Below are 25,759 nucleotides of genomic sequence, written 5' to 3'. Positions count from 1 at the left end.
AGATTGCACTCTGGGGGGGGGGTATGGGTGAATGGGTGGGAGAGAGAGAGAGAGAGAGAGAGAGAGAGAGAGAATAGCACCCTAGGTAATCAAAGAGTATGCATTACTGGACAATAGAAAAGAGAGAACCCATCTCCCTACCACTAGCTAGCTAGCTATAACATGCCCTGCCCACACAACTGCAACAATAGGGCATTGCTGCATATTTCAACCACTGTTCCGTTTAACCCACATAGTTGTGTGACCATGCAGCTTGAAGCTCTGAGAAGCTGAGCCCAACATGGAGCTCAGTATTCCCTGAAGTCCGGCAATGACATGTGACATCATTGCTGTGCATCAGGAAAGGGCACCAGGATGCCACGCAGCAACCTAAGGAGTTTGTGTAGCATCTCACACCCCTTTGAGAGAATATGGATTCCAACACTTTTCAGGGAGAAAAACAATTGTCAAGATTTTCCCCTTCTCAGGAATTAAATACAGCTGGTATCGTTTATCATCATTTGTGCTACATCTGCAGAACTTTAGTCAGTGTTTCTCTGAAGATCCAATTAAAACTCTTTTTACTTCTTTCCTTAATGTTCGGGGGGGGGGGGAACAGTTTCACACAGCTATTTCTGTGACATGTGTCACAATAGAGGTTGAAGCAAGAAAGAACAAAGCACCTATAAAACTCTCCTAGTAATAATTAGTATTGGCAATGGTCTTTTTACGCCCAGGGTGACCAGATACAATGGAGGACAGAGTGGCTATCCCTTTAAACGTTGTATAGGAGCGGGAAATTTAGCAGGTGCAACTTTCTAAACCCTTCCATGTTGAACTGCACCTGCCAAAATACCCTCTTCTATACAATAGTTAAAGGTAGAGGCGCTCTGTCCTCCTTGTATCTGGTCACCTTGCTTATGCCTCTTAAACAAAAAATGCATCTGGATCTGCTCCCTTTCTTTTACCTCAGTTGAATCTTCAATATTTCATAAGAATTATTATTCTTTCTCTTCCTTTTCTTTGTTTCAGTTGAGACTCATGAAATCAACGGCAAAATCCTTCTAGTACTGTAATAAAAGTCATATTTTTACCAATTCCAGATGACTCGGGAGATTTTACCATTGCAGCAAACAGTGATGTTTTGGGAACAATGAAGGAGAAGGCAGTTCTTCTGGGACAAGTGTTCACTTTGGAACATACTCCCTGGAGTGTCTCAGGCCCCAGATACACTGATTGGGCCCAGTAGATAGTGAAAGTGATGAAACATGCATTTTAATGGTGCTGTAATTAAGCTCCCTCAGGTTCAGTTTCCAGGATCCCAGCAGGGCCCACCAGCAAAACCTGCCCTCGGGACTTCTCAGAGCACATTGGTTCCAGCCACAGTTTGGAAGGTCATTGCATTTTTCCTCACAATATCCAGATATCTCATTGTTCTAAGACTTGTGGGGGAAATGGCAACTGTCTGTGAGAGCATCATTTTTCCCACACTGCCCTGGGGAGCATTGTAGTAAAAAAAAAAGTCTCCCAACAGTTAGCAGCTGTCAAGAAAAGTTGTGAAGTTTAAAAAAGAGGGGGAGGACATAATGCTGGCACATAGTTGTTGCCTGATGAGTCTTTTTATTTCACTTTTATATTTGATGCATGCAGGGAGGTGCATGGCCACACACATATGTGTGCTGGGTGCTATCCAAGAGAGCACAACCCAGGCCAGTATTGTGATCTAGCTAAAACAGAACTGAGGGCGAGAGGCCTCAAAGCCACAGGCCAAGAGGAAGGTCACACTTTTAATAGTGAGGTCAATCATCCCCCCTCGCTCCCTCAGGCTCTCTTGGATGGACTCTTACCTGCTCCTTGGGAAATTCCATGGGTCATCTCATCTTGCTTGCACAGCACATTTCACCCTGTGAACAAAAGGACCTCCTAAGACCTTATTAACTTGGGAAAAATGAGTTGGTAGCAACACAAAAGAAGGATGTTGACCCTAGCTGCCCTCACCATCTCCATGGTCAGACTTCATCAAGGAGCCATGCTAATGGAGCAAGTGGTCTCCTCGGCTAGCTCCCTCACCCTCAACCAGGTGCAACAACAACCAGGAACACTCATTTACGACTAGGTATAGAAGCCATCAAGTGCCATTAACAGCCCATTCCTATTGGCTTATCCACTGGAAGAACTAGTGTTCCGCCAGCAGACACTACCTTACAGCAGTCATAAAACTCTCTCGAGTAGTGTGTGAAGCTGCAGAGTGCTGGTGGAGAGACCAGAGTTGCCTTGTATGTGGTGGTGAATCTGAGAAGGCCTGCTGACCCAGAGAAACCTGCAGGGGAGGAAGAATGGGGTGGGGGTGGGTGGAAAGCGGTGGTGACAGGGGCAGGGTGAAGTGCAGATCAGTACAGGAAGAGAACAGCTTCAGCAGCACCCAAACATCCTTCCCAGTCCTGGTCCCAGGTCTAGGATTCCAGGTCAGACCTTCCCAGCAATTCACTGGCACAGGTCCAAGTAGACCCATCTGGACCTTGGAGGCTTACCCAGAAGAGACTTCTGAGATTCCCCCTCCCCTGCAGGATGCAGCATGTGCTCTGGCTCCATGGCTATATTGGGGGGGGGGGGATAGGACTGTGCCATAAATGTCAAAAACCATTGATTGCTTATCCCATTCTTTGGAGCATTCAGTCCACAACATAGAATTCTGTGGAAGAAAAAGATACAAAAAGCTGCATCACAGGACCCCATATGTCTTTTGTCCTTCACTCTTCTGTGTGACTTGCTGCCTCTGTGTTTGTGCATTTGACCCGCTGCTGCTACATTAAGCCATCCCCATCAAGCACTTCCTTCCTTTCTTCCTTGGGCCACAGGCAGATCGACAACTCTGTCTCTTCCCCCCCCCCCCCCACGTTTAGGGCTGGCTCCTTCTTTGGGCAAGGGTTGCAATTATCATCCATCTCTTTCTGCTTCCAGCCAGGTAGACACGGAAGGAATAAGGAGCCTGGAAAAAGTAGTAGAGACTAGTATAGTGGATGGTCTGCCACCTATAGTCTCTACTGCTCTCCCCAATTTCCTTCTTCCGCCGTTGACCAGTTTCTGCCTTTCCAGAAGTTGGGGAAATGACTGAGAAGAAGGGAGAACTGGAACCACCAACTTCAGAATTCATACCACAGACACTGGGGTCCCCATATGGACATAGAGCCAGTCCTTGCATGAAAACAGCTGTAGTAACTCTAAACATTGCAGCTAGGAGTGTCTCTTTAATGAGGTGCTTCCTGTTGCACTTCTCATTTGCAGGCCCTCATTGACCTTTGGCTTCCTATATCCATTTGGGGAGAACTGAACAAATGGGATCTCATTAGAGCCACAGTCTGAGCCACAGATGTTTGTATTAGCAGCCTTTCCTCTTCTGGGTCCCTGGACATGGATGCACCATTTACTCTGGATTTCTTTCTTTCTTTCTTTCCCAAGACAGAAATTTATCATGGGCTGCCATTCATACACCTTTGCACACCTGCGCTGCCAAGGTAAGACACACCTCAGGGAGCAAGTCCCAAAGGTCACAAACTCTCCTTATTAGTAGTCCTCTTCCTGTGATGTAACTCCATATGCAGAAAATCAGCACATTGCAGGAGGACCCTTCAGAAATCCATGGGTGAGTAGGGCTCATCCACACCTTAGAACCCTAAGGAGGAACAGTGGGATTTCTTTCCATAGAAGGATTGGTACTGAAGCTTCAACACCTTATGCTTCAGGGCTCTGCTAGTGACAGCCCTTAAGGGAAGACACAAGAAGCAAGCAAGGAGATCAACTGTGAGAGAGCTGGTAAGTGCAAAAATCTCTGAGTCCAAACCTAGAGAGGAAGCAAAGCAAGAATCATAACTTCTCCTTAACAATTCCAACAAAGGCTGCAATCCTATACACACTTACCTGGGAGTAAGTCCCACTAAATTCAGTAGGGCTTACTTTTGAGTAGACATGCATAGGTTTGGCTTTTTATATAGGACCAGGAGATAGAAAGTAGAATGAATTATAGACAGCTCTTGGCTCTCCTGTCTTTCTCAGGAAGCAAAGTACTTTAAACTCAGGAATTAGAATGAATTAAAAGTTGGTTTGCTGTAGCATGATAATGCAGAGTCATCTGCAGGGGCTTAATGAGACAATGTGATTGTCAAAGATTTCTGTGCTTTGTATGTGCCAGATGACTCATCATAGAAAATGGAGGTTGAAACTCCATTTTTCTCCTTCTGGTTCTGTGATATCATCTATTCTCCTGAACAGATAAGAAGGTCAAAATTCAATGTTCCTGGAACAAGAAAAAATAATGCCACAAACTGGAGAACAAATGGAATAAGATGAATATTCACCTAATAACACTATATGCAAGAACATGCATCCCATGATGTGGGAATCATATGATCCTTTGAGAGCTGAGCTCTTAGCACCTCCTGCTCTGCTATAATGACATCATTTTTTCTGAGGCAGAAAACCCAGCATCCAGTAAATAGTGTCTAGGCAGTTGGGCAACTGAAGATGCTCAGGAGTTTAGGGGGATCATAAGAATACTACTGACATTGAGGTCAACACTTGGATGTTAGTCCTCTCACCTACAAGAGATTTTAAGGAGAAAAGCAAATGAAGTAGAAGTCAATGACTTGGAATCCTTGCATCACTAGCCTTCTAAAGCTACTGAAGGTCAAGCACAGCTTTGATAGATTTCAGCATCCATCATCCCAACACAGAGAGAGAGAGAGCGCGTGAGAGAGAGAGAGAGAGCACTGCAGAGAAGTAGGCTCTGGATCACTGAAGAATAGTATCCAACACTAAAAAGCATTGTCTAAATTAGTGATTGACCAGAGAGAATGTTAATTTTAAATAGTTCAACTTCCACCTTCATCTGTAACACAGTTAAGGTGTCACCAGCCAAGGTGGGGACAATCTGGAGCTTGTTAGCGGTGTTGGAATCCTCAACAGAATGGTTGGTGCCAGAGATTTAAAGAGAGATAAAACAACAACATAATCCTTTGCATGTTTACTCAGAAGTAAGTCCCATTCTGTTCAATAGGGCTTACTTTCAGGTAAGTGTGTATAGGGATTGCAGTCTATGGTAGCCTGTGTATTGTCCTCAAGATAGAGACCATGAGGGGTTAGGGTCTTTAGTTTCTATATCGAGACATTTTATTCTACTTTCAGTATCCTAGGATTTGATGCTTTCTCAAGTGGAAGTATCTCCAAGAATCTATACTTTCTCCAGCTCTCTCTATGGAAGTATCTCCATAGAGGTTTTGGCAACCAGATTGGAAATGTTTAGGAACAGGCTGCTTGAGCTTCTTTACTGTTTTGACTGATGTGATTTTTGAAGTGCATGCAAAGGTCTGTAGTCAACATACTGAAAGTGGAATTCAGGGAGCTTGCTTTTGATAATGTATACTACATGGCTGGATTTGCATTCTGTTATTCTGTTTTAAAAATAAAATGTCTTACCAGTTGTTGTGCCTTTAAAAGTGACCATGTCCCTATAGAAAGTGCACATGACACCATGAGTGGATCCAGGTGATCTGACCCAAGATTGGTGATGAGTGACTGAGGGCCCGAACCTATGTTCAAATAATCCCAAGGCTATTGAACCTGCTTCAGTGCTTGTCACTGTCAGATGGGCCCCAGAAGCTCAATGACATTTTCTTGGTATACAGTAAGCTTAGCCTTCTGCCAAAAACAACTTTCTTGATAGGTTTCCGATCAGTGCTATAGCTTCAGGAAACGATTACAACTGGTGTAGGTAAACAAGCAGCACCTATGCTGGTCTAGGCAGAAGCAACATTTATTCCAATGGGATCTTCTATCAGGTAAGCATAGGACTGCAGACAAAGGATTACCGGGCTGAGATCCATTCTCAAGACAAATGCATGGAAAGATATTTCTGCAAGAGTGCATCGCTCTACCCTCTTCTACAAGGCACCCCAATGTGGACTCCTCCAAGTTGTATATATCCACCTGAAGGAAGTGGGATGCAGCATGAAGGGCTTCCTATGCAGGAGAAATCAGTAAGAAGTGAGAATTTCCCTTTTATATTGCAGTGCTCCGAATTGCAGCAGGAGCTACCACTGAACTGATCTAATTTCTGTACACAGAAACATTCTTTTCCAACACTTACAACATATGAAAACTGTGCATAGAGCAATCTTTGCCTTAGGGCAAAATTCTAAACAGGTCTAATAATAATAATAATAATAATAATAATAATAATAATAATACAGGTATTTATATACTGCCTTTCTTGGTCTTTATTCAAGACTTTAACTTTATTCAAGGCAGTTTACTTAAGCAGGCTATTTAAATCCCCATAGGGATTTTTACAATTGAATGAAGGTTCTGTCTTTCACGAACTACAACATTCAGATGTTTCTTTGTGATCTGGTTTCAGATTCTGGCCTCCATCCTACCATGCTCAGAGCAGATGGAATAACTCGGCTCAGCTTGTCAGCTGCTTCAAGGTCACACGGTGCTGGTGGCTCGAACTGCGACCTTGTGGATGTTATCTTCAGGCAAATGGAGGCTGTACCCTCTAGACCAGACCTCTTGCCCTTCTGTCTCCTGAGAAGTTAGTCCTATTTTGTTCAATGGGGATTACGGAAAGTGTGGTTAGGATTGCAGCCTTAACTTTTGATAACTTCCTTGCTTCTTCTTGTTCTTCTTCTCTTCACCCATTTTTTCCTCTTTCTCTTCTTTCCTAACAGATATTCCAGACAGTTCAGAGAGAAAAGAGGGATCTCCCACACCTGGTTTATAGAAAAAGACCCAGACATTCAGTTCCAGGGAACACAGCAATCTTAACTTCCTACATCTACTGAAACTGTCATATCATCCTGAGAATGATCGAGGGAAATAGTTCTACTGTCAATGAGTTCATCCTCTTGGGGATCTCAAATGACCCACAAATGCAAATCGTATTCTTTGTAGCTTTCCTGCTCATCTATTTGGTCAACATGGTGGGAAACCTGGGCATGATCATCCTGATCTCATTTGATCCCCAACTTCACAACCCCATGCACTTCTTCCTGTGGCACTTGTCCTTCTGTGACCTCTGCTACTCTTCTGCCATTGCCCCCAGAATGCTGTCCAACTTATTATCTAACAGCAGAACTATCTCCTTACTTGGCTGCACTGCCCAGCTCTATTTCTATGTAGTCTTTATTAGTTCTGAGTTTTACATTTTGGCAGCAATGGCCTACGACCGCTATGTGGCCATCTGCAACCCACTGCTCTACTCCTCTGCCATGTCCAAATCTCTCTGTACATGGCTGTCACTTGGATCATACATTGCCGGCACAGCTAATGCCATAATACACACAACGGCCAATTTTAGCCTTCGCTTCTGCTGCTCCAACCTCATCAACCATTTCTTCTGTGATGTTCCTCCCCTCCTGGCAATCTCTTGCTCAGACACCCACATCAATGAGATTCTGCTTTTTTTTTCTGGTAGTTTTTTCAATGTGAGCTCCCTTTCAGTCATCCTTGTCTCGTATGCTTTCATTATAGTGGCTATCCTAAGAATGCCCTCTGCCTCAGGGAAGCTCAAAGCTTTCTCCACCTGTGGGTCCCACTTCACAGGGGTCACTATATTTTATGGAACTATGATTTTCATGTATCTACGACCCACTTCAGTTTATTCCCTGGACCAAGACAAATGGGCATCCGTGTTCTACACTGTGGTGATCCCCATGCTCAACCCTCTGATCTACAGCCTGAGGAACAAGGATGTTAAAGAAACTTTTAGGAAGCTGATCAAGAAGAAGCTGGATTCTTTCTTAACCAGAGGTCTACCATGTCCTTGAAACTGCAGGTCCACAGAGAGCTGTCCCTCATTTGGTGCTGGTTCTTGGGGATTGGTATCTTCTGGTCCAACCTCATGCTACACAGGGTCTGTAGGGGCACTAGGAGGATACATAGACTTGCTGTGGCCAGGAAAAAGCATAATGGCCATGTTGGGATGCTTGTTTCATTGCACGTTGGGGCTGTCATTCAGTACCCAGAGATTGGATCCATGTCCTTGAGGCTGCAGATTCATAGGGAACTATCTTTCATATGGCACTGGTTCCTGGGGATTGGTATCCTTTGGTCCAACTTCCTGCCACATAGGGTCTGCAGGGGCACTAGGAGGATACGCACGGCTCATGTGACCAGGAAAAGACTTAATGTCCATTTTGGGATGCTTGTTTTGTCACAGGGCTGGGCCATCATTTGGCACCCAGAGATTGAAGCCGAACACCTGACCTGTTTCAAACAAACTGGGTTCACTTGTTAACAGCCTGCACAGACATTTTTCTTGCAGACTGGCAGCAGGGCTTAAAGAATATTTTATAGGTGTTGTGATAGGTAGGATCAAGTGCGAATCTGACACCCTCATGTGGCAGGTGTCATGCTGGGTGGGTAGGTAGGCATCAACATATGGTGTCAACTGTAAGATAAGCAAAGACAAGGTGTGACTCAGGACCATTCCAATGACGCTAAATTGGCCTGAAGAGGCTGGTTGGCAAGTGTAATGGAAGATCAGAAGATCATCAGGTGTGTGATGTGGTCTTGACATGATTCCATGTTTTGACAGCTGTTTGACAGCTCTGGGAAGGGCAGGGCTGGCTCCACAGCTGTAATCAATCAAGGCCAATGGAGACCTGGATGGACACTTGAGCTGCATTTGACCTTGATGGGACTTTGAATGGACATGGACTGAAGAGATGGCTCACCTGAGCCTAATTTGGTCTTAACAAGGGGCTAACAAGGTAGCTCACAGCTGAGCTGCATTTTGGATAATGGGACATCCAAGAATAAAAAGCAGCTTCAGATGGAGCTCAGCACTGCCTGACCCAGACTTATGGCGACCCAGATGTACGGGACATACGGGACATGCCAGACCTACTGAATGGACACACCGGAGAAGGGGACTCTGCTGGAGGACTCTGACACAGACGAAGGGACTCTGCTGCAGAAGACCGGACTGGGAAGACTGGACTGTGCTCTGGAGACTGTGACTTGGACTGGAGTCTTTGGACCTTTTCCCACTGAGTTAAGTGGAGTTTTGTGGAGGGAAAGCCTCTGGACAAGAGGGATTGCAGGGAACGTGTTTATAGCAATAAATTTGGTTAATTGCTATAGATAAGGAGTTCTGTGTTCCTTCCTTTGCACACCACAGCTGTTGTTTCTAGAGATAAGGACATGTTAATTAGCCAAAAAAGTGGGCATTGGAAGACAGAACATTTTTTGGACAGGACAAATTGGCATAGCTGGCAGGATGGCAAGACAGCAAGCCCCTTGATTGGAATGTGCTAGAGGTTAATTATAAGGCTCTGCCTGCTGGCCTGTGTAGTCCAGCTGTCTTGACCGTTTGGGGTTGGTGAGGATTGGTTCACTCAGGGGCATCCCAAGCATTTTAAGAACCCTTAAAATCAAAACAGCATTGAAGTAAGATCCAGAGTTATAAAAAAACAACATGAACTCTGAAAACTAATCTAAAAATAAGTGACTTTAATATGGTTAACTTTTGCTGAGTGATTTATCTCTGATTTAAAAATGTGTTCTCTCTCTCTCTCTCTCTCTCTCTCTCTCTCTCTGTTTTGTGCCGGTCTCTGGGTGTCACAAAAAGACAAAACTGGGGTGTTTCAGGGTAGTGGGAGGGCAGGCAACGGGTGGGCTGCATAGGGGTAATGAGTAATGAGTAGATCTAATGCACCAATTCAAAGTGGAGGCAGACTGTTCAAGAGACATGAAGATGGAATATCAGAAGCTTCAAACAGAAACACTGTAGCCTCAAGGTGTACGGTTTTCTTTTTTCCCCACATCAAGTGCAGCCAAAAAGTTTTGTAAGATTTTTACAGAGGTCTGCAACACCAGTTCTGCAGAGTAGGTGAAGTGAGCGTACACATCTTGAGCAGCGACACCTCTTTCATACAACACTGGGGGGAAAAATCCCAGCTACTGCTACCTGTCTCCAGTTTGAGTATGAGAACACTGCCATTTCAGGATTTCACTGGAGATGAACTCCATTGTCTATGTCAACCTAAAGGATAGATTATGAGAAGTCCTACCAGTCAGTATACTCAGGCCCTCAAAGGACCTTTTCCTTGATGATGATTTCTTTCCAGCACTGACATAAAGGCAATGCAGCTCTGAGGTAAGGGAACAAACATTCCCTTATTTTGAGGAGGCTTCTGTGAGTGACACCCAACTGCAGGATGCAGCACACGTCCCATTGGCACTGCTATGCCAGTGCTGGAAAGCACTGACATGAGGGGATAGGATTGTGCCCAAAGTCTCATAAACAAGGATTCAGTTACATGCTAGAAAATAGCTTTTCTCCACAGGACTTTTCTAAGGGCATTCCTTACCTCCTGGTTCCTCAGGCTGTAGATCAAGGGGTTCAGCATAGGATTCACCACTATGTAGAACATAGTGGCTGTTTTGTCTAGATTACGATGCTTCCTAGAGCTGGACCGTGCATACATGAAGCCACAGAACCCATAGAATATGGTGAGGACTGTGAGATGAGATGTGCAAGTGGAAAAGGCTTTCTGCCGGCTTTTAGCAGAGTGGATCTTTAAAATAGTAACAAGGACGTAGGTATAGGAAGTGAAGACAGTCAGACTGGTTGCTATCATATTGAAGCCAACAAATATAAACATCAACATATCATTGAGAACAAGCATCATGTCGGAACAAGAAAGGGCAAAGAGTGGAGGGCCTTTACAGTAGAAATTGTTAATGACATTGGGGCCACAGAAGGAGAATTTAGCAGCAGCAATTGTGTATCAAGGCATTTATCACCCCAGCACTGCAGGACAGAGCTATGAGCTGAAAGCGCTTTCTTTGAGACATGATGACAAAATACAGCAGAGGATTACATATAGCCATGTAACCGTCATAGGCCAACACAGCCAGGAGGTAGCATTCAATGGTGGCAAATACACTCTAAAAATAAAATTGAGTGAAACAACCAACAAAAGAAATAGCCTTCTTCCTTTTTAAGAAATGGGTTAAAAACTTGGGGGTGACAGATGACAAATAGCAGATGTCCAGGATGGATAAATTGATGAGGAAAAAGTACATAGGAGTGTGGAGTTGAGGACTGGACTGAATTGCAAAGATCATGCCCAAATTCCCCACCAGGGTGATGGCATAAACGGCAAGGAACAACATGAAGAGGGTGGTCTTGAGCTGTGGAAGGTCTGTTAGCCCGGTGAGTATGAACTCAGTCACCCAACGAGATTGAAAGATAGCAAGCCCCTTGATTAGAATGTGCTAAAGGCTAATGATAAGAACCCTTAAAATTTTAATAACCCTTAAAATCTAAAACAGCATTGAAGTAAGATCCAGAGTTAAAACCATGAACTCTGAAAACTAATCTAAAAATAAGTGACCTCAATAAGTGACTTTAATAAGTGACCTTTGGCTTCCTATATCCATTTGGGAAGAACTGAACAAATGGGATCTCATTAGAGCCACAGTCTGAGCCACAGACGTTTGTATTGGCAGCCTTTCCTCTTCTGGGTCCCTGGATGTGGATGCACCATTTACTCTGGATTTCTTTCTTTCCCAAGACAGAAATTTATCATGGGCTGCCATTCATACACTTTTGCACATCTGCGCTGCCAAGGTAAGACACACCTCAGGGAGCAAGTCCCAAAGGTCACAGACTCTCCATATTAGTAGTCCTCTTCATGTGATGTAACTCCACATGCAGAAGATCAGCACATTGCAGGAGGACCCTTCAGAAATCCATGGGTGAGTAGGGCTCACCCCCACCATAGAACCATAAGGAGGAACAGTGGGATTTCTTTCCATAGAAGAAATGGGCTTCAGGGCTCTGCTAGTGACAGTCAGCCCTTAAGGGAAGACACAAGAAGCAAGCAAGGAGATCAGCTGTGAGAGAGCTGCTAAGTGCAAAAATCTCTCGGAGTCAAAACCTAAAGAGGAAGCAAAGCAAGAATCATAACTTCTCCTTAACAATTCCAACAAAGGCTGCAATCCTATACACACTTACCTGGGAGTAAGTCCCACTAAATTCAGTAGGGCTTACTTTTGAGTAGACATGCATAGGTTTGCACTGAAAAAGAGTGATTTGGCTTTTTATATAGGACCAGGAGATAAAGTCAGAAAGTAGAATGAATTATGGACAGCTCTTGGCTCTCATTTCTTTCTTGGGAAGCAAAGTACTTTTAACTCAGGAATTAGAATGAATTCAAAGTTGGTTTGCTTTAGCAAGATATTGCAGAGTCATCTGCAAGGGCTTGATGAGACAATGTGACTGGGAAGCTTCTCATGCTTAAACTGAATGTGTGACTTTTTAGATTTTAGGTGAAGCAGGAATATCAGCAGGTAAACCACCTCTTAAAGGAAGCAGGAAAACAGTTTCTGATTATTTTCTCTCAACTACTGAACTAATAAAGGTACATATAAGCTGACTTCCTTGGCTTTCCTCACCTGATTTGATCTGTTGAGTTAATTCAGGAGGATAGTTAGGACATTACAGTTGCCATTCATTTTCCAACCATCAGATCTTTCGGAACATCAAACCATTTAGATCAGTGGTGTCAAAAATAAAGCCCTCTGGCCAAATGCAGCCTCCAAAAGCAATTTATCTGGGCCCCATTATAATTGGACTCTCCCAGCTTGTTAATTGGGCTCTCTCATACCTTGAAATTATAAAAGATTTGCACATTTTCTCTTCTATCTAATGAATAGAAGATGAATTTCTATATGAGACAAAGAGCTTGTTTCTGTCCATCATCTGCTTAATGATGTCACTTTCTGCTTAATTATGTTACTTCCAGCCCTTAGCAGCCACCATGAATGCTAATTCCGGCCCTCAGTTTGAGTATGACATTCCTGCTTTAGATAGCTCACAGCCCAATCATGTGATCAGACTGCACTGCCTAGCATTCTGGTAGTGCGGCCCAACCTATGGTGTTGCAAAATGCCATGCTGTATTGTGCATGGGCCAGTGGCCTGCCTGGAGCCCCTGCACCTATAAGTTGGGGCAGGCTGTGGGCAAGGAGGGGTGGAGTGAGAGGACTGGGGGCTTAACTGGTCAGGGAGAGGGGAGGAACTGGAGATGGAGAGCAGGTGCGAGGGGTGGATCCGGTGGCAATGGTGCACACTGCATCCTGTCCCCTAAGTCTTAAACATCATAAGAACATAAGAACAGCCCCACTGGATCAGGCCATAGGCCCATCTAGTGCAGCTTCCTGTATCCCACAGCGGCCCACCAAATGCCCCAGGGAGCACACCAGATAACAAGAGACCTCATCCTGGTGCCCTCCCTTGCATCTGGCCTTCTGACATAGTCCATTTCTAAAATCAGGAGGTGGTACATACACATCATGGCTTGTACCCCATAATGGATTTTTCCTCCAGAAACTTGTCCAATCCCCTTTTAAAGGCATCCAGGCCAGATGCCATCACCACATCCTGTGGCAAGGAGTTCCACAGACCAACCACGAGCTGAGTAAAGAAATATTTTCTTTTGTCTGTTCTAACTCTCCCAACCCTCAATTTTAGTGGGTGTCCCCTGGTTCTGGTGTGGCCTTACCATCGATTTGTACAATGGCATTATAATATCAGCCGTTTTGTTCTCAAAACCCTTCCTAATGATCCCAAGCATAGAATTGGCCTTCTTCACTGCCACCGCACATTGGGTTGACACTTTCATAGACCTGTCCACCACTTTCATAGACCTGTCCACCACCACCCCAAGATCTCTCTCCTGATCTGTCACAGACAGCTCAGAACCCATCAGCCTATATCTAAAGTTTTGATTTTTTGCCCCAATGTGCATGACTTTACACTTACTGACATTGAAGCGCATCTGCCATTTTGTTGCCCATTCTGCCAGTCTGGAGAGATCCTTCTGGAGCTCCTCACAATCACTTCTGGTCTTCACCACTCAGAAAAGTTTGGTGTCATCTGCAAACTTAGCCACCTCACTGCTCAACCCTGTCTCCAGGTCATTTATGAAGAGGTTGAAGAGCACCGGTCCCAGGACAGATCCTTGGGGCACACCGCTTTTCACTTCTCTCCATTATGAAAATTGTCCATTGACACCCACTCTCTGTTTCCTGGTCTTCAACCAGTTCTCAATCCATGAGAGGACCTGTCCTCTAATTCCCTGACTGTGGAGTTTTTTCAGTAGCCTTTCAGTAGCCTTTCAGTATTCCCACCTCTTTTCTTTCCTTGGACATATACCACTCAAATAGGTAGTGTATGTCCATACCATAGGTGGTATGGGGCCTTATGTGGTTAGAAGTAAAAATAATTTTTGCCCTCGGGTTCCCCCCACCATTGAATTCAGCTCATACCTTTTTGGCATGGCTGCATTAGTGCTGATGGTGGGGGCTAGGATTGGGGCCTTGGACCATTTAGATCAGCTCCCATCATCAGCAAAAATAATTCCATATGCAGTGAATAGTGATATATTTTTTCCAGGTCTAGGATTTTCTCTGTTCTCTAGAGATCTCCCCCTCTGCCACTTTACCTTCCAGCCTACAAACATACAAATTGGCACATAAGCAGAGAAATAAGAGAAATAGGGTTTTATGAATTCAGAAAACCACTCATAACCACAAATATAATTCAGAAGCAAGAAGGATTGATTGCAGAAATAACCAGAAACATATATAATTTTTTATAAAAAATGATAAATTAGTAATTTGTAGCCTGTCAGGACAAACTAGACTTGACTTTAAACATGTGGCATGCAGTAGCTTGTTTGTTAAACAACATGTGCAGAGAACTAATCCTTTCACGGCACAATCCTATCTGCCACCAATCAAGAGCATGCAGTGCCACCAATGGTACACACGCAGCATGCTGTGGTGAAGGGGAGAACAGGCAGCCTGGAAAAGGTAAAACTTTTTTACTTACCTCTTTGTAGACCTCCTGGTCTCTAATAGTCCTCCTTGGACCTATACCATCTCTCGTGCTGACATGTCTGAGGAGACTCCTAGGGCTGGACCAGGGCCAGGAATGGGGGATAGGATCTTAGGGTGCAGTGCAGCTATTGAGATCCTGTCCCTCCTGCTCCTGGTTCAGCCTGCTCCCCACCCCAGTTTTCCCCCAAACCTCCCCCTCTGCCACTTTACCTGCTCCAGTGATGCAACCAGGAGCCGCTGGTGCTCACATGGGGAGAATCCTTAGCACATGACCACAGCACCACATTTGCCTTCCACAACCGAACTTAATGGCAGCAGATCAATTGCCCTAAGTGCCCAGTAGGATTGGGGCATCACATTAAGATCATGGCAGGGTCATTAACTCTATCCAGTTCAGGGGGTCCCTGAAGCTGCTCTTTCACCAAGAAGTAAAGGTCCCATTAGCACCAGTGGTGCTATTCTCACTGGCCACATAGCAACCACCGGTGGGGGGGGGGGGCAGATTCAGGTTGTAGCAAGGGCAAAGAGTTCCGTCCCTCCCCCATCATGGTTCCAGTCCTGATCAGCCTTCTCACATCTTCCATTTAACAAAGGAAAAACAGCACGAATTGTACCACATGTGCTTAAAGTAATACGCAGTTTGACCCTCAGATATCCCTAACTTTTGAGGATTTACAGAAAACATGTCCTGATGTTTGAGTACTCTTTCTTCCGCAGGCAGACTTTGAGTTCATATACAATGGTCCAATGGAATTACACCACCGTGTCGGAGTTCATTCTAGTAGGATTCACAGATGACCCAGTACTCCGTATTTCTCTTTTCGTGGTGTTTCTCATCGTCTACGTGATCACTGTTCTGGGAAATCTTGGAATGATTGCTCTGATTCATCTCGACTCCTATCTTCAAACACCCATGTACTTTTTCCTGAGCAACCTGTCCTTCTCTGACCTCTGTTACTCCACAGTCATTGTCCCCCAAACACTGGTGAATTTCTTGGCTGAGAAGAAAGTCATTTCATTCACAGGCTGTGCTGTTCAGTTCTATTTCTATGCTGTATTTGCCACTGTAGAGTGCCTCCTTCTAGCTGCCATGGCCTATGACCGCTATGTAGCCATCTGTAACCCACTGCTGTACCCCATTGTCATGTCCAGGAAGGTCTGCAATTGCCTGGTGCTGGCTTCATATCTGGTGGGGTGTGCCAACGGCATGATACACACAAACACCACCTTCCGTCTTCCCTTCTGCAGGTCCAATGTCATTGACCACTTCTTTTGTGACGTACCCCTAATCCTGAAGCTCGCCTGCTCTGATACTCTGCTCAACCGCACGCTGCTTTTCATTATCTCTTCCCTGATAGGCCTCTGTTCTTTCGTCACCATCCTTGTCTCATATGTGTACATCCTCATCACCATTCAGAGGATCAACTCTTCTGAAGGAAGAAAGAAAACATTCTCTACCTGTGCCTCCCACCTGTTGGCTGTCACCTTGTTCTATACCACCATCCTTTTCATCTACCTGAAGCCCACCTCAAGCTACTCTGAAGGGCAAGATCAAGTTGCTGCTGTCTTTTATACAGTGGTGATCCCAATGGTGAACCCACTGATTTACAGTCTGAGGAATAAGGAAGTGAAGGAGGCCTTGAAAAGGATTGTAAGGAGAAAAGGGGTGTCCATTGAGCACCCATAAAGTCTTTGAATTCAAAAGTCACTTCCTGAAATTGAGAATCAGGGCTGCTCCAAGACCTCATGGCACCTGAGGCAGGGTGCCAATTGCTGCCCCTGCTCTTAACAGGGGCAGGAGGTCTGGTTTAGAGGGTAGAGCCTCTGTTTGTCTGAAGATAACATCCGAAGGTTGCCAGTTCAAGGCCACCGGCACCGTGAATGGTGAGACCTTGAAGCAGCTGACAAGCCGAATTATTCCACCTGCTCTTTGGTGTGAGCAAAGAAGTGTCTTGGCCGCCCTTCAAGTGAGAGATGAAGGAGCTGCTTGTCAGCCTGTGTGAGAGGCAACTGGAGGCCAGAAGTGAAACCAGACCAGAAAAGATGCTTCTGAAATGTGCGGTTCTTGAAAGACAGAACCTTTCTTCAATTGTAAAAATCCCTACAGGGATTTAGAACAGCCTGCCTATGTAAACCGCCTTGAATTAAAGTCTGAGGAGAAATCTGACAACCAAGAAAGGCAGCATATAAATACCTGTATTATTATTATTATTATTATTATTATTATTATTATTATTATTATTATTATTATTACCAGGTGATATGCCAGTCTCTGCTCCTCCCAGTGGAGGCATGTGGGGGAACAGAAGTGGGTGCCTGACTGCTTCAGTCGGCCTCATGGGCGGGCCAGCCCTGTTGAAAATTAGAACTGATAGCTACAACAGACAGAGGGAGCTGAAATTTGGTTAAAGTAAATAAGAAAAGAGTTCTAAAAGAAATCCTTTCTTTTACAATAAGAGGTTGGTTTGTCTTGTATTAAAGTATACCACTATACACCACTATGCATCCAAAGGTAACAGGTCACATATGGGATCACAACATGGAATAGAGGCAAGTCAGAAGACTTAGCTCAGACAAAGTTGGCAGAGAGCCCCACGGTGTCTGGTAGAAAGAATGTTAAACAGGTGGCTCTTGCAAAGGCCAACCAAGTTAAGAATGCCAAGAGATAAGTACAAAGTGTCTACCAAAAGGCCAGCTCTGGATAAAAATGAGGTTACAGTGCTCTCTACTGGTACTTGAAAACAAAGTTTTCTATATGTTTAAATGTATGGAATTGCCTTATTTGAAACCTGTAACTTGAAGCTCACCAATCAAATGTTTGCAAAGCTATCTCTGGCCAACCCAGAGAAAGCCCCATCTATGATGTCAAACTCCAGCCAATGAAAAGTGTAAAACTCCTCAAACAAAGGACCCAAAATGAAATATAAGGGACAAGCTCAGACTGGGAAAATTTCTCTCATTGCTTCGGACAGGAGTCCCTTGAGACGCCCGTTGCTGGCAACAAAATAAAGCTTGCAGATGATCACCATTCTTGCCTACTGAGCTTGCTTTTGAACCTTGCAACACCTTGCAACACTATCTTGCACAAGAACAGACAGGCCAGGAGGCCTGCACTGTATCCAGCACAAGATTGGGGCCAGAACTGGCTCAGCTACCAGCAAGGGGAAACTCTTCCCCTTAATCCAGGGTAAGCCATCACAGCACCAATGGGTCTCCTCTGACCAGCACCACCTCAGGAGGTTATGCAAGTCCGAGGAGAACAGAGCGGCTTGGAGCTGCTACACGCTGCTCAGCGAATGGGTTTGGGATCTGGCATAACTGCCGAGTCCCAACCCCACATCCCGATCCCCTCCCACCAGCCCCCTGGAACGCCCTCCACCTGCCTTCCCCCTACCCCAAAATGCTTCCCTCCCACCTCCTCCCTGCCTCCTCCCCACCATTCCCAGACCCCTGTGTTGGCTGAGCTCGGCTTTACCTCTCCGCGTCGGCACAGAGGCTGGATGCAGCATCTGTGAGCCACCGTGCATCCCAGTGCCGGTCCAGCTGGCACTTGAGGAGGCACAAATGTGCCTTCTTTACAGCACATTTGCATCCCTCCCAGGTCAGTGCAAGGGTCTTGTGCTGGCCCAGAGCGCACTTAGGATTGTGCCCTTAAATGACTATAGGAGAAAATGGGTCCTATTATACATAGCATTTTTCTCTATCTTAGACCCAAATCCTTACCCACTTTCCAGCACTGGCATAGCTGTGCCAATGGGATGTGTGCTGCGTCCTACAGTTGGGGGGCACTCATGGAGGCTTCCTCAAAGTAAGGGAATGTTTGTTTCCTTGTCTAGAAGCTGCATTGCCCTTATTTTCTTTATAGCGCAATCCTAATTTGGTGGACCTGCACTGTATCCAGTGCAAGTTTGGGGCTGTCTGCAGGCCAGCCAGGGAAAGGAGAAATAATTCCCCTTACCCTGGGCAACACTGCAGCAGCCCCAATGGAGCTACTTGGATTCATGCTACCTAAATCGATAGTGCAAATCTGAGCAGCCCAGGGCTGGCCCAGGCTGCCTGGAAACAGGGCTAGGATCCATAAATGCTGGATGCTGGCCCAGCCTCCCACTTCCTGCCCACCTGTGCATTCATCTGTGCACTGGCCTATCTCCCCCAAGAGTGGCGAGAAAGTGCTTTAGGGCACTTTTGCAACATTCATCGACCGGTGCAAGGGTCTTGCACTGGCCAAGTGTGCACTTTGGATTGCGCCCTAAGTTTAAGATTTTTTTTTTTTAAGTTTATTACAACAGTAATAGAGGCCCAGCAGAGGTGTATACCACAAAGAAAGAAGGGTTCCACTAAATCCAGGAGGATGCCCGCATGGCTAATGAGCCAAGTTAGAGAGGCTGTGAAGGGCATGGAAGCTTCCTTCCGTAAATGGAAGTCTTGCCCTAATGAGGAGAATAAAAAGGAACATAAACTGTGGCAAAAGAAATGTGAGAAGGTGATCCGGGAAGCCAAGAAAGACTATGAGGAATGCATGGCCAGCAACATTAAGGGGAATAATAAAAGCTTCTTCAAATATGTTAGAAGCAGGAAACCCACCAGAGAAGCAGTTGGCCCTCTGGATGGTGAGGGAGGGAAAGGGGAGATAAAAGGAGACTTAGAGATGGCAGAGAAATTAAATGAGTTCTTTGCATCTGTCTTCACGGCAGAAGACCTCGGGCAGATACCGCTGCCCAAACGGCTCCTCCTGACCAAGGAATTAAGTCAGATAGAGGTTAAAAGAGAAGATGTTTCAGATGTCATTGATAAATTAAAGATCAAGAAGTCACCGAGCCCTGATGGCATCCACCCAAGAGTTATTAAGGAATTGAAGAATAAAGTTGCAGATCTCTTGACTAAAATATGCAACTTGTCCCTCAAAATGGCCATGGTGCCAGAAGACTGGAAGATAGCAAATGTCACACCGATCGTTAAAAAGGGAAAGAGGGGGGACCCGGGAAACTATAGGCCGGTCAGCCTAACATCTATACTGGGTAAGATGGTGGAATGCCTCATCAAAGAGAGAATCTCAAAACACATAGACGAATAGGCCTTGCTGACGGAGAATCAGCTTGGCTTCTGTAAGGGTAAGTCTTACCTCACAAACCTTATAAAATTCTTTGAAAAGGTCAAAAGACATGTGGATGCGGGAGAACCCATGGACATTATATATCTGGACTTTCAGAAGGCATTTGAAATGGTCCCTCACCAAAGGCTACTAAAAAAATTCCACAGTCAAGGAATTAGAGGACAGGTCCTCTCATGGATTGAGAACTGGTTGAAGACCAGGAAATAGAGAGTGGGTGTCAATGGGCAATTTTCACAATGGAGAGAGGTGAAAAGCGGTGTGCCCCAAGGATCTGTCCTGGGACCAGTGCTTTTCAACCTCTTCATAATTGATCTGGAGACAGGGTTGAGCAGTGAGGTGGCTAAGTTTGCAGACGACACCAAACTTTTCTGAGTGGTGAAGACCAGAAGTGATTGTGAGGAGCTCCAGAAGGATCTCTCCAGACTGGCAGAATGGGCAGCAAAATGGCAGATGCGCTTCAATGTCAGTAAGTGTAAAGTCATGCACATTGGGGCAAAAAATCAAAACTTTAGATATAGGCTGATGGGTTCTGAGCTGTCTGTGACAGATCAGGAGAGAGATCTTGGGGGGTGGTAGACAGGTCAATGAAAGTGTCGACACAATGTGCGGCAGCAGTTAAGAAGGCCAATTCTATGTTTGGGATAATTAGAAAAGGTCTTGAGAACAAAATGGCTAATATTATAATGCCATTGTACAATTCGATGGTAAGGCCACACCTGGAGTATTGCGTCCAGTTCTGGTCGCCGCATCTCAAAAAAGACATAGTGGAAATGGAAAAGGTGCAAAAGAGAGCGACTAAGATGATTACGGGGCTGGGGCACATTCCTTATGAGGAAAGGCTACGGCGTTTGGGCCTCTTCAGCCTAGAAAAGAGACGCCTGAGGGGGGACATGATTGAGAAATACAAAATTATGCAGGGGGTGGACAGAGTGGATAGGGAGATGCTCTTTACACTCTCACCTAACACCAGAACCAGGGGACATCCACTAAAATTGAGTGTTGGGAGAGTTAGAACAGACAAAAGAAAATATTTCTTTACTCAGCGTGTGGTTGGTCTGTGGAACTCTGCCACAGGATGTGGTGATGGCGACTGGCCTGGACGCCTTTAAAGCGGGATTGGACAAGCTTCTGGAGGAAAAATTCATTACGGGGTACAAGCCATGATGTATATGCGCAACCTCCTGATTTTAGAAATGGGTTATGTCAGAATGCCAGATGCAAGGGAGGGCACCAGGATGAGGTCTCTTGTTATCTAGTGTGCTTCCTGGGGCATTTGGTGGGCCGCTGTGAGATACAGAAAGCTGGACTAGATGGGCCTATGGCCTGATCCAGTCAGGCTGTTCTTACGTTCTTATGTTCCCTTGATTTAAGTGTTTGCCTGTCTGACTTTTGCTAAGATCTGCACCTGGACAGTTGCAGTGCCCAGGCAGTGCTATAGGCCTGTTTGTCACTTTCCTTTCCTCCTTGTATTATTTTTCCCCAAACCACTCCCTTTTTTTTCCATTTCAGCTCTCCACCTGTCTGTGATCAGTTAAACTTAAGTGAGAGCTTTCACATAGTCCTCTGGGACTGCTGGTTGTATGCTGTTATGCAGGTGTTTTGAGAGACCCCTGGAAGATCTGGGGCTCCTCCAGTAAACTTTGCTCTGGCTGTTTGCTTATCTTCTTGGTGGCAGTGTAAGTACCAGGTTTGGCCCTAAGAAAAGGATGAATGTGGAGGACATAAGGAGACACAGGCTCAATACCACTCGCCATAATGCATCATTTGGAATTTCTCCCAGGAAGGTTTTGGAGGCTCTCCCATTGCTCACCATAAGGGATCATAATGCAGCTTCCCAGTAGGCCTGAATTCTGAAAGTTGTTTCGGAATTTCCTGGGGAATCTGGGCCCCAACTACAGTTTCTCTGGTGACTGTCATTTTCCCCCACAGTGCCCTGATATAGCATTGTTCCATGGCACCCTGCAAGAAATGTGACAGCTGTCAGTGGGAGCTGTCATTTTTACCTCAATGCTGTTATCCAGAGAGGGGGTAACACATGCACCCAAAGACATGACTATTAGAAAACCCTGCAACATTGACCATGGCCCACCTACCACCCAGACTGGTGCAAGGAAATGAGGAGTAAAATAGAGGGATTCCGAGAGAGGAATAAGGAGCCATACAAACAATGTTTTGAGAGGATTTGCTACAGACAAAGAGAAAGGGGAAGGTACCCAGCTGCCAACCAATGTATGAGTCCTTGGTGCTGCTCAAGGTTCCTCAGTTCAAGGAAACTGAGGAAGAATGAGAGGACAAACAGCCGCTGAATGCATCCCCAGCTAATGGCCTGGCACTCCAAAAGTTCTCTTGGCTCTCTGGGGTTCATTATCCATGATATCTGCAATCACTGACAGAGTTTCATAAGTTTTATTGTTTCTGGGCATGTTCATAAATGCCCAGTTATCACCACACCACATTAGGGAGTATACAGGTTATTTCTCCTCTGATTGGGCATTTCTGACTGAATTTACACCAAGTTTTTTGCTGACTCATTTACACCTGAGTCACTTGAGTCAAGGACTTGGGCATTGACTTGAGTCTGAGGCCACTGCCTTGGCACTTGGTCCCAACATATGCAGACTCAAGTTGTCTGTGTCTGAGTGTGTTGACTTACTTTTTTTTTGGAGTGTAAAAGACCTTGTGGGGCCAGGCGAGCTGCAGGAACATTCCAGCCGGGAGGCAAGGAAGGGTTAATGATTTGGTTTTGCATCAAGTAGGAGAGGAGGAGACAAGAGTAGGCTCTGTTTTCCATCTCTGAAGGAATTGATGGTCATTGGGTCAAGGATGGACAGTCTGATTTGTTTCTTTGGATGAGGGAGGGCAGGAGGAGGAACCCAAGGGGGTTCTTGCCTTGGAATTGGCTGGAGAAGCCAAGGGAGAGGGAGGTGGTTTGTAGCGATCACGCTTTCAAACCTTATGGCTCCCTTGTTACTTGGGAGGAGGAAGCCTCATTGAATGACCTGTGCAAATGGAACTACTTCTGAGTAGAGCTGCAAGAAATTGGATCATACTGGTAAGCCTCCCAGCTGCTTCACGTGACCCTCCTCCATCTGGCTGCTTCTGTCCCCGCTCTCATGCAGTTTGTTCCACCCCTCCTGCCCTGTTTACAGATGGAATGGGAACATTAGGGGAGTGATCAAAGAGAATCCAAAACACATATACCCTGGCAGCAGCCCCATTTTATTACCACAGAGCCGCAGCTGACTTTTTAAAGGGAAGGACTTGAGTCTTTTTGCTTTGCCAAAACTCTCTGGGCAACTCAGAAAGTCTTCCCTTTAGGACTCATTTTCAAGTCGAGTTGTGGGAGGGGGCAGAGACTCTTGACTCAACTTGAGCCAAGCTGTGCTTAATTCACCCAGCCCTGTTTCATATGTCTGATAAAATGGACTGTAGATATGCATCTGATGGAGAGGACTGTATTTTTACATATGCTAAAATAAATTGTTTAGTCTTTGTGGTGCTATAAGATCCTTTAATGATTACAATGGCATTCTATCAGTACAGTATTACCTGAAGCTGTGTCGTCAGCAATCTGATGAGGATGTAATATGTACAGAAACTACAGGAAAATGAAGTAACCAAAACCAGATACTTCATATGTGCTAGAAAAGAGCTTTTTTACTCAGATGTTTTCTGAAGGCATTCTTTACTTCCTTGTTCCTCACACTGTAGATCAAGGGGTTCAACATGGGAGTCACCATTGTGTACACCACGGATGCTATTTTGTCTAGGTTTTGATTGTTTCTAGAGCTGGGTCGTGCATACTCAAAGCTAGCAGCTCCATAGTACATGGCAATGACCAGGAGATGAGAGGTACAAGTTGAGAAGGCTTTCTGTCGACTTTTGGCAGAGTGGATCTTCAAAATGGTGATCAGAATATAGGTATAGGAGGTGAGAATAGTCAGAATGGCTGATACCACATTGAACCCAATAAGTACAAACAACAGAACATCGTTGAGACTGGTGTCTGAGCAGGAAAGAGCTAACAATGGGGGGACATCACAGTAGAAATTATTAATAGTATTTGGGCCACAGAAGGATAGTCTAGATGCAGCAACTGTATGCACCAAGGCATTTGTAATCCCAGCAGCATAGGATATCGCTACCAGCTGAAAGCATTTTGTTTGGGACATAGTGACAAAGTACAGTAGTGGGTTGCATATAGCCACATAGCGGTCATAGGCCATCACAGCCAGGAGGTAGCACTCAGCAGTGCCAAATAAGCCATAAAAGAAGAACTGAATTAAACAATCAGCAAAGCCTATTACCTTTTTCTTTTTCAAGAGATCAGTTAAGAATTTGGGAGTGACGGATAATGAATAACAGATGTCCAAAAGAGACAAGTTGCTGAGGAAAAAGTACATAGGAGTGTGGAGCTGAGGACTGGAGTGGATCAGGATGATCATGCCGAGGTTCCCCCCCAGGGTGATGGCATAAACGGCAAGGAACAAGACAAACAGGGCGATCTGGAGCTGCGGAATGTCTGTCAGCCCTGTGAGTCTGAACTCGGTCACCTGAGTGTGGTTTCCCATTGGCATTGCCTGTAACACTGTGGACATCAGAGAAATTCAACGGTCATTGTTGGCCCTGCTTTGAACAACTCCACTATTAGTACCTTGTTACGGCATCTATAGTTTACATTTAAAATAAGGCAATTTTTCATTCTCCCAATGACATTATCCTTTGCTACCAATGCAGTGGGAACATTCCCTGCATAATCCAGGCCTTGTGACACTCCTGGGACAGCCTAATGGAATTAAACTCTCTAGGATGCTGAAGAGGTTCTGAGAACTGACCTCTAGTCAAAGAAAGCTGTGGTTCCTCAGTTCTCTCTTCATTCAAAGGAAGGCCCACACTGGTACCTCTCTCTCTCTCTCTCTCATACACACACGGATACACCAAGCACCTGGACTTACTGCTTTTCTTTTGCTTCAGATGCATCTCCCATATTTCATTAAGAATTCCTATTCTTTCTCTCCTTTTTCTTTCTTTCAGTTGCAACTCATGAAATCAACAGCAAAATCCTTTGAGTATGAAATATGAAAATCATATTTATAACCAGTTCCAGGTGACTCAGGAGATTTTACTTTTGCAGCTAACAGTATTGTCTTGGGAACGATGAAGGACAAGGCAGTTCTTCTGGGGCAAGCATTCACTTTGGGACTTATGTAGGCATCAGATACACTGATTTGTGTTCAGTAGACTGGGAGGGCAATGTTAGCAAGATCACAATTACCTGAAAGGTTCACCATTATCAATATAAGGCATAACGGAGACCGAACCTTTCTGAATCATGGGAGACTCACTGTGTATTTTCTTTCACCTTCCAGAACTTGAAATACATTTGCATTCACTGAGGTTCCAGTGGGTATAGCCAGACATTTATTTACTGTTCAATGCTAACTAACAACCCCTCACCAATGCAGCTGTGTCACCTGAGCACGCAGGGGTGACAGTCACAGAGGTCTCCTCCAGCTAAGGGGGCATTCCCTTGTCCTGGGGTAAGCTTCCCTATTGACCCAATGGGTCATATGGAATATGGGCATTCAAGTTTAGCCCCTTCTCTCTAGTAGAGGTTACTTGAGATCAGTAGCCTCTTATTCTCCTAGGGAAGTTTCCCATTAGGAAATATCATGTTGGACAGTCCTCTCTATGAGAGAATGCAGCTGACTAGCCACTATGCCTGGTTGCAGCTCCAAACCATCAGCTATAAAAAACT

General features: G+C 45.2%; 3 protein-coding genes and 1 pseudogene across 3 annotated transcripts; 2 read left to right on the top strand and 2 right to left on the bottom strand.

Moving 5' to 3' along the window:
• Nucleotides 1–6,836: 6,836 nt before the first annotated feature.
• Nucleotides 6,837–7,802, top strand: LOC136644392 (olfactory receptor 5AR1-like). The gene has a single exon (XM_066620238.1). The coding sequence runs from the start codon at nucleotides 6,840–6,842 to the stop codon at nucleotides 7,800–7,802; it is 963 nt and encodes a 320-aa protein (XP_066476335.1). The 5' UTR covers nucleotides 6,837–6,839.
• Nucleotides 7,803–9,988: 2,186 nt separating this feature from the next.
• On the bottom strand, nucleotides 9,989–11,157 carry LOC136644385 (olfactory receptor 5F1-like; annotated as a pseudogene).
• A 4,470-nt stretch (nucleotides 11,158–15,627) lies between these two features.
• On the top strand, nucleotides 15,628–16,575 carry LOC136644378 (olfactory receptor 5AS1-like). Its single transcript, XM_066620213.1, has one exon. It carries the CDS (start codon nucleotides 15,628–15,630, stop codon nucleotides 16,573–16,575), a length of 948 nt encoding a protein of 315 aa, XP_066476310.1.
• Nucleotides 16,576–23,642: 7,067 nt separating this feature from the next.
• On the bottom strand, nucleotides 23,643–24,578 carry LOC136644371 (olfactory receptor 5J3-like). The gene has a single exon (XM_066620200.1). The coding sequence runs from the start codon at nucleotides 24,576–24,578 to the stop codon at nucleotides 23,643–23,645; it is 936 nt and encodes a 311-aa protein (XP_066476297.1).
• Nucleotides 24,579–25,759: the final 1,181 nt, after the last annotated feature.

This window comes from Tiliqua scincoides, chromosome 1 (genome assembly GCF_035046505.1).
Source record: "Tiliqua scincoides isolate rTilSci1 chromosome 1, rTilSci1.hap2, whole genome shotgun sequence".
NCBI classification, from domain to species: Eukaryota; Metazoa; Chordata; class Lepidosauria; order Squamata; family Scincidae; genus Tiliqua; species Tiliqua scincoides.
The sequence above is the reverse complement of the archived record's forward strand: the minus strand, read 5'-3'. Positions and strand labels throughout refer to the sequence as shown.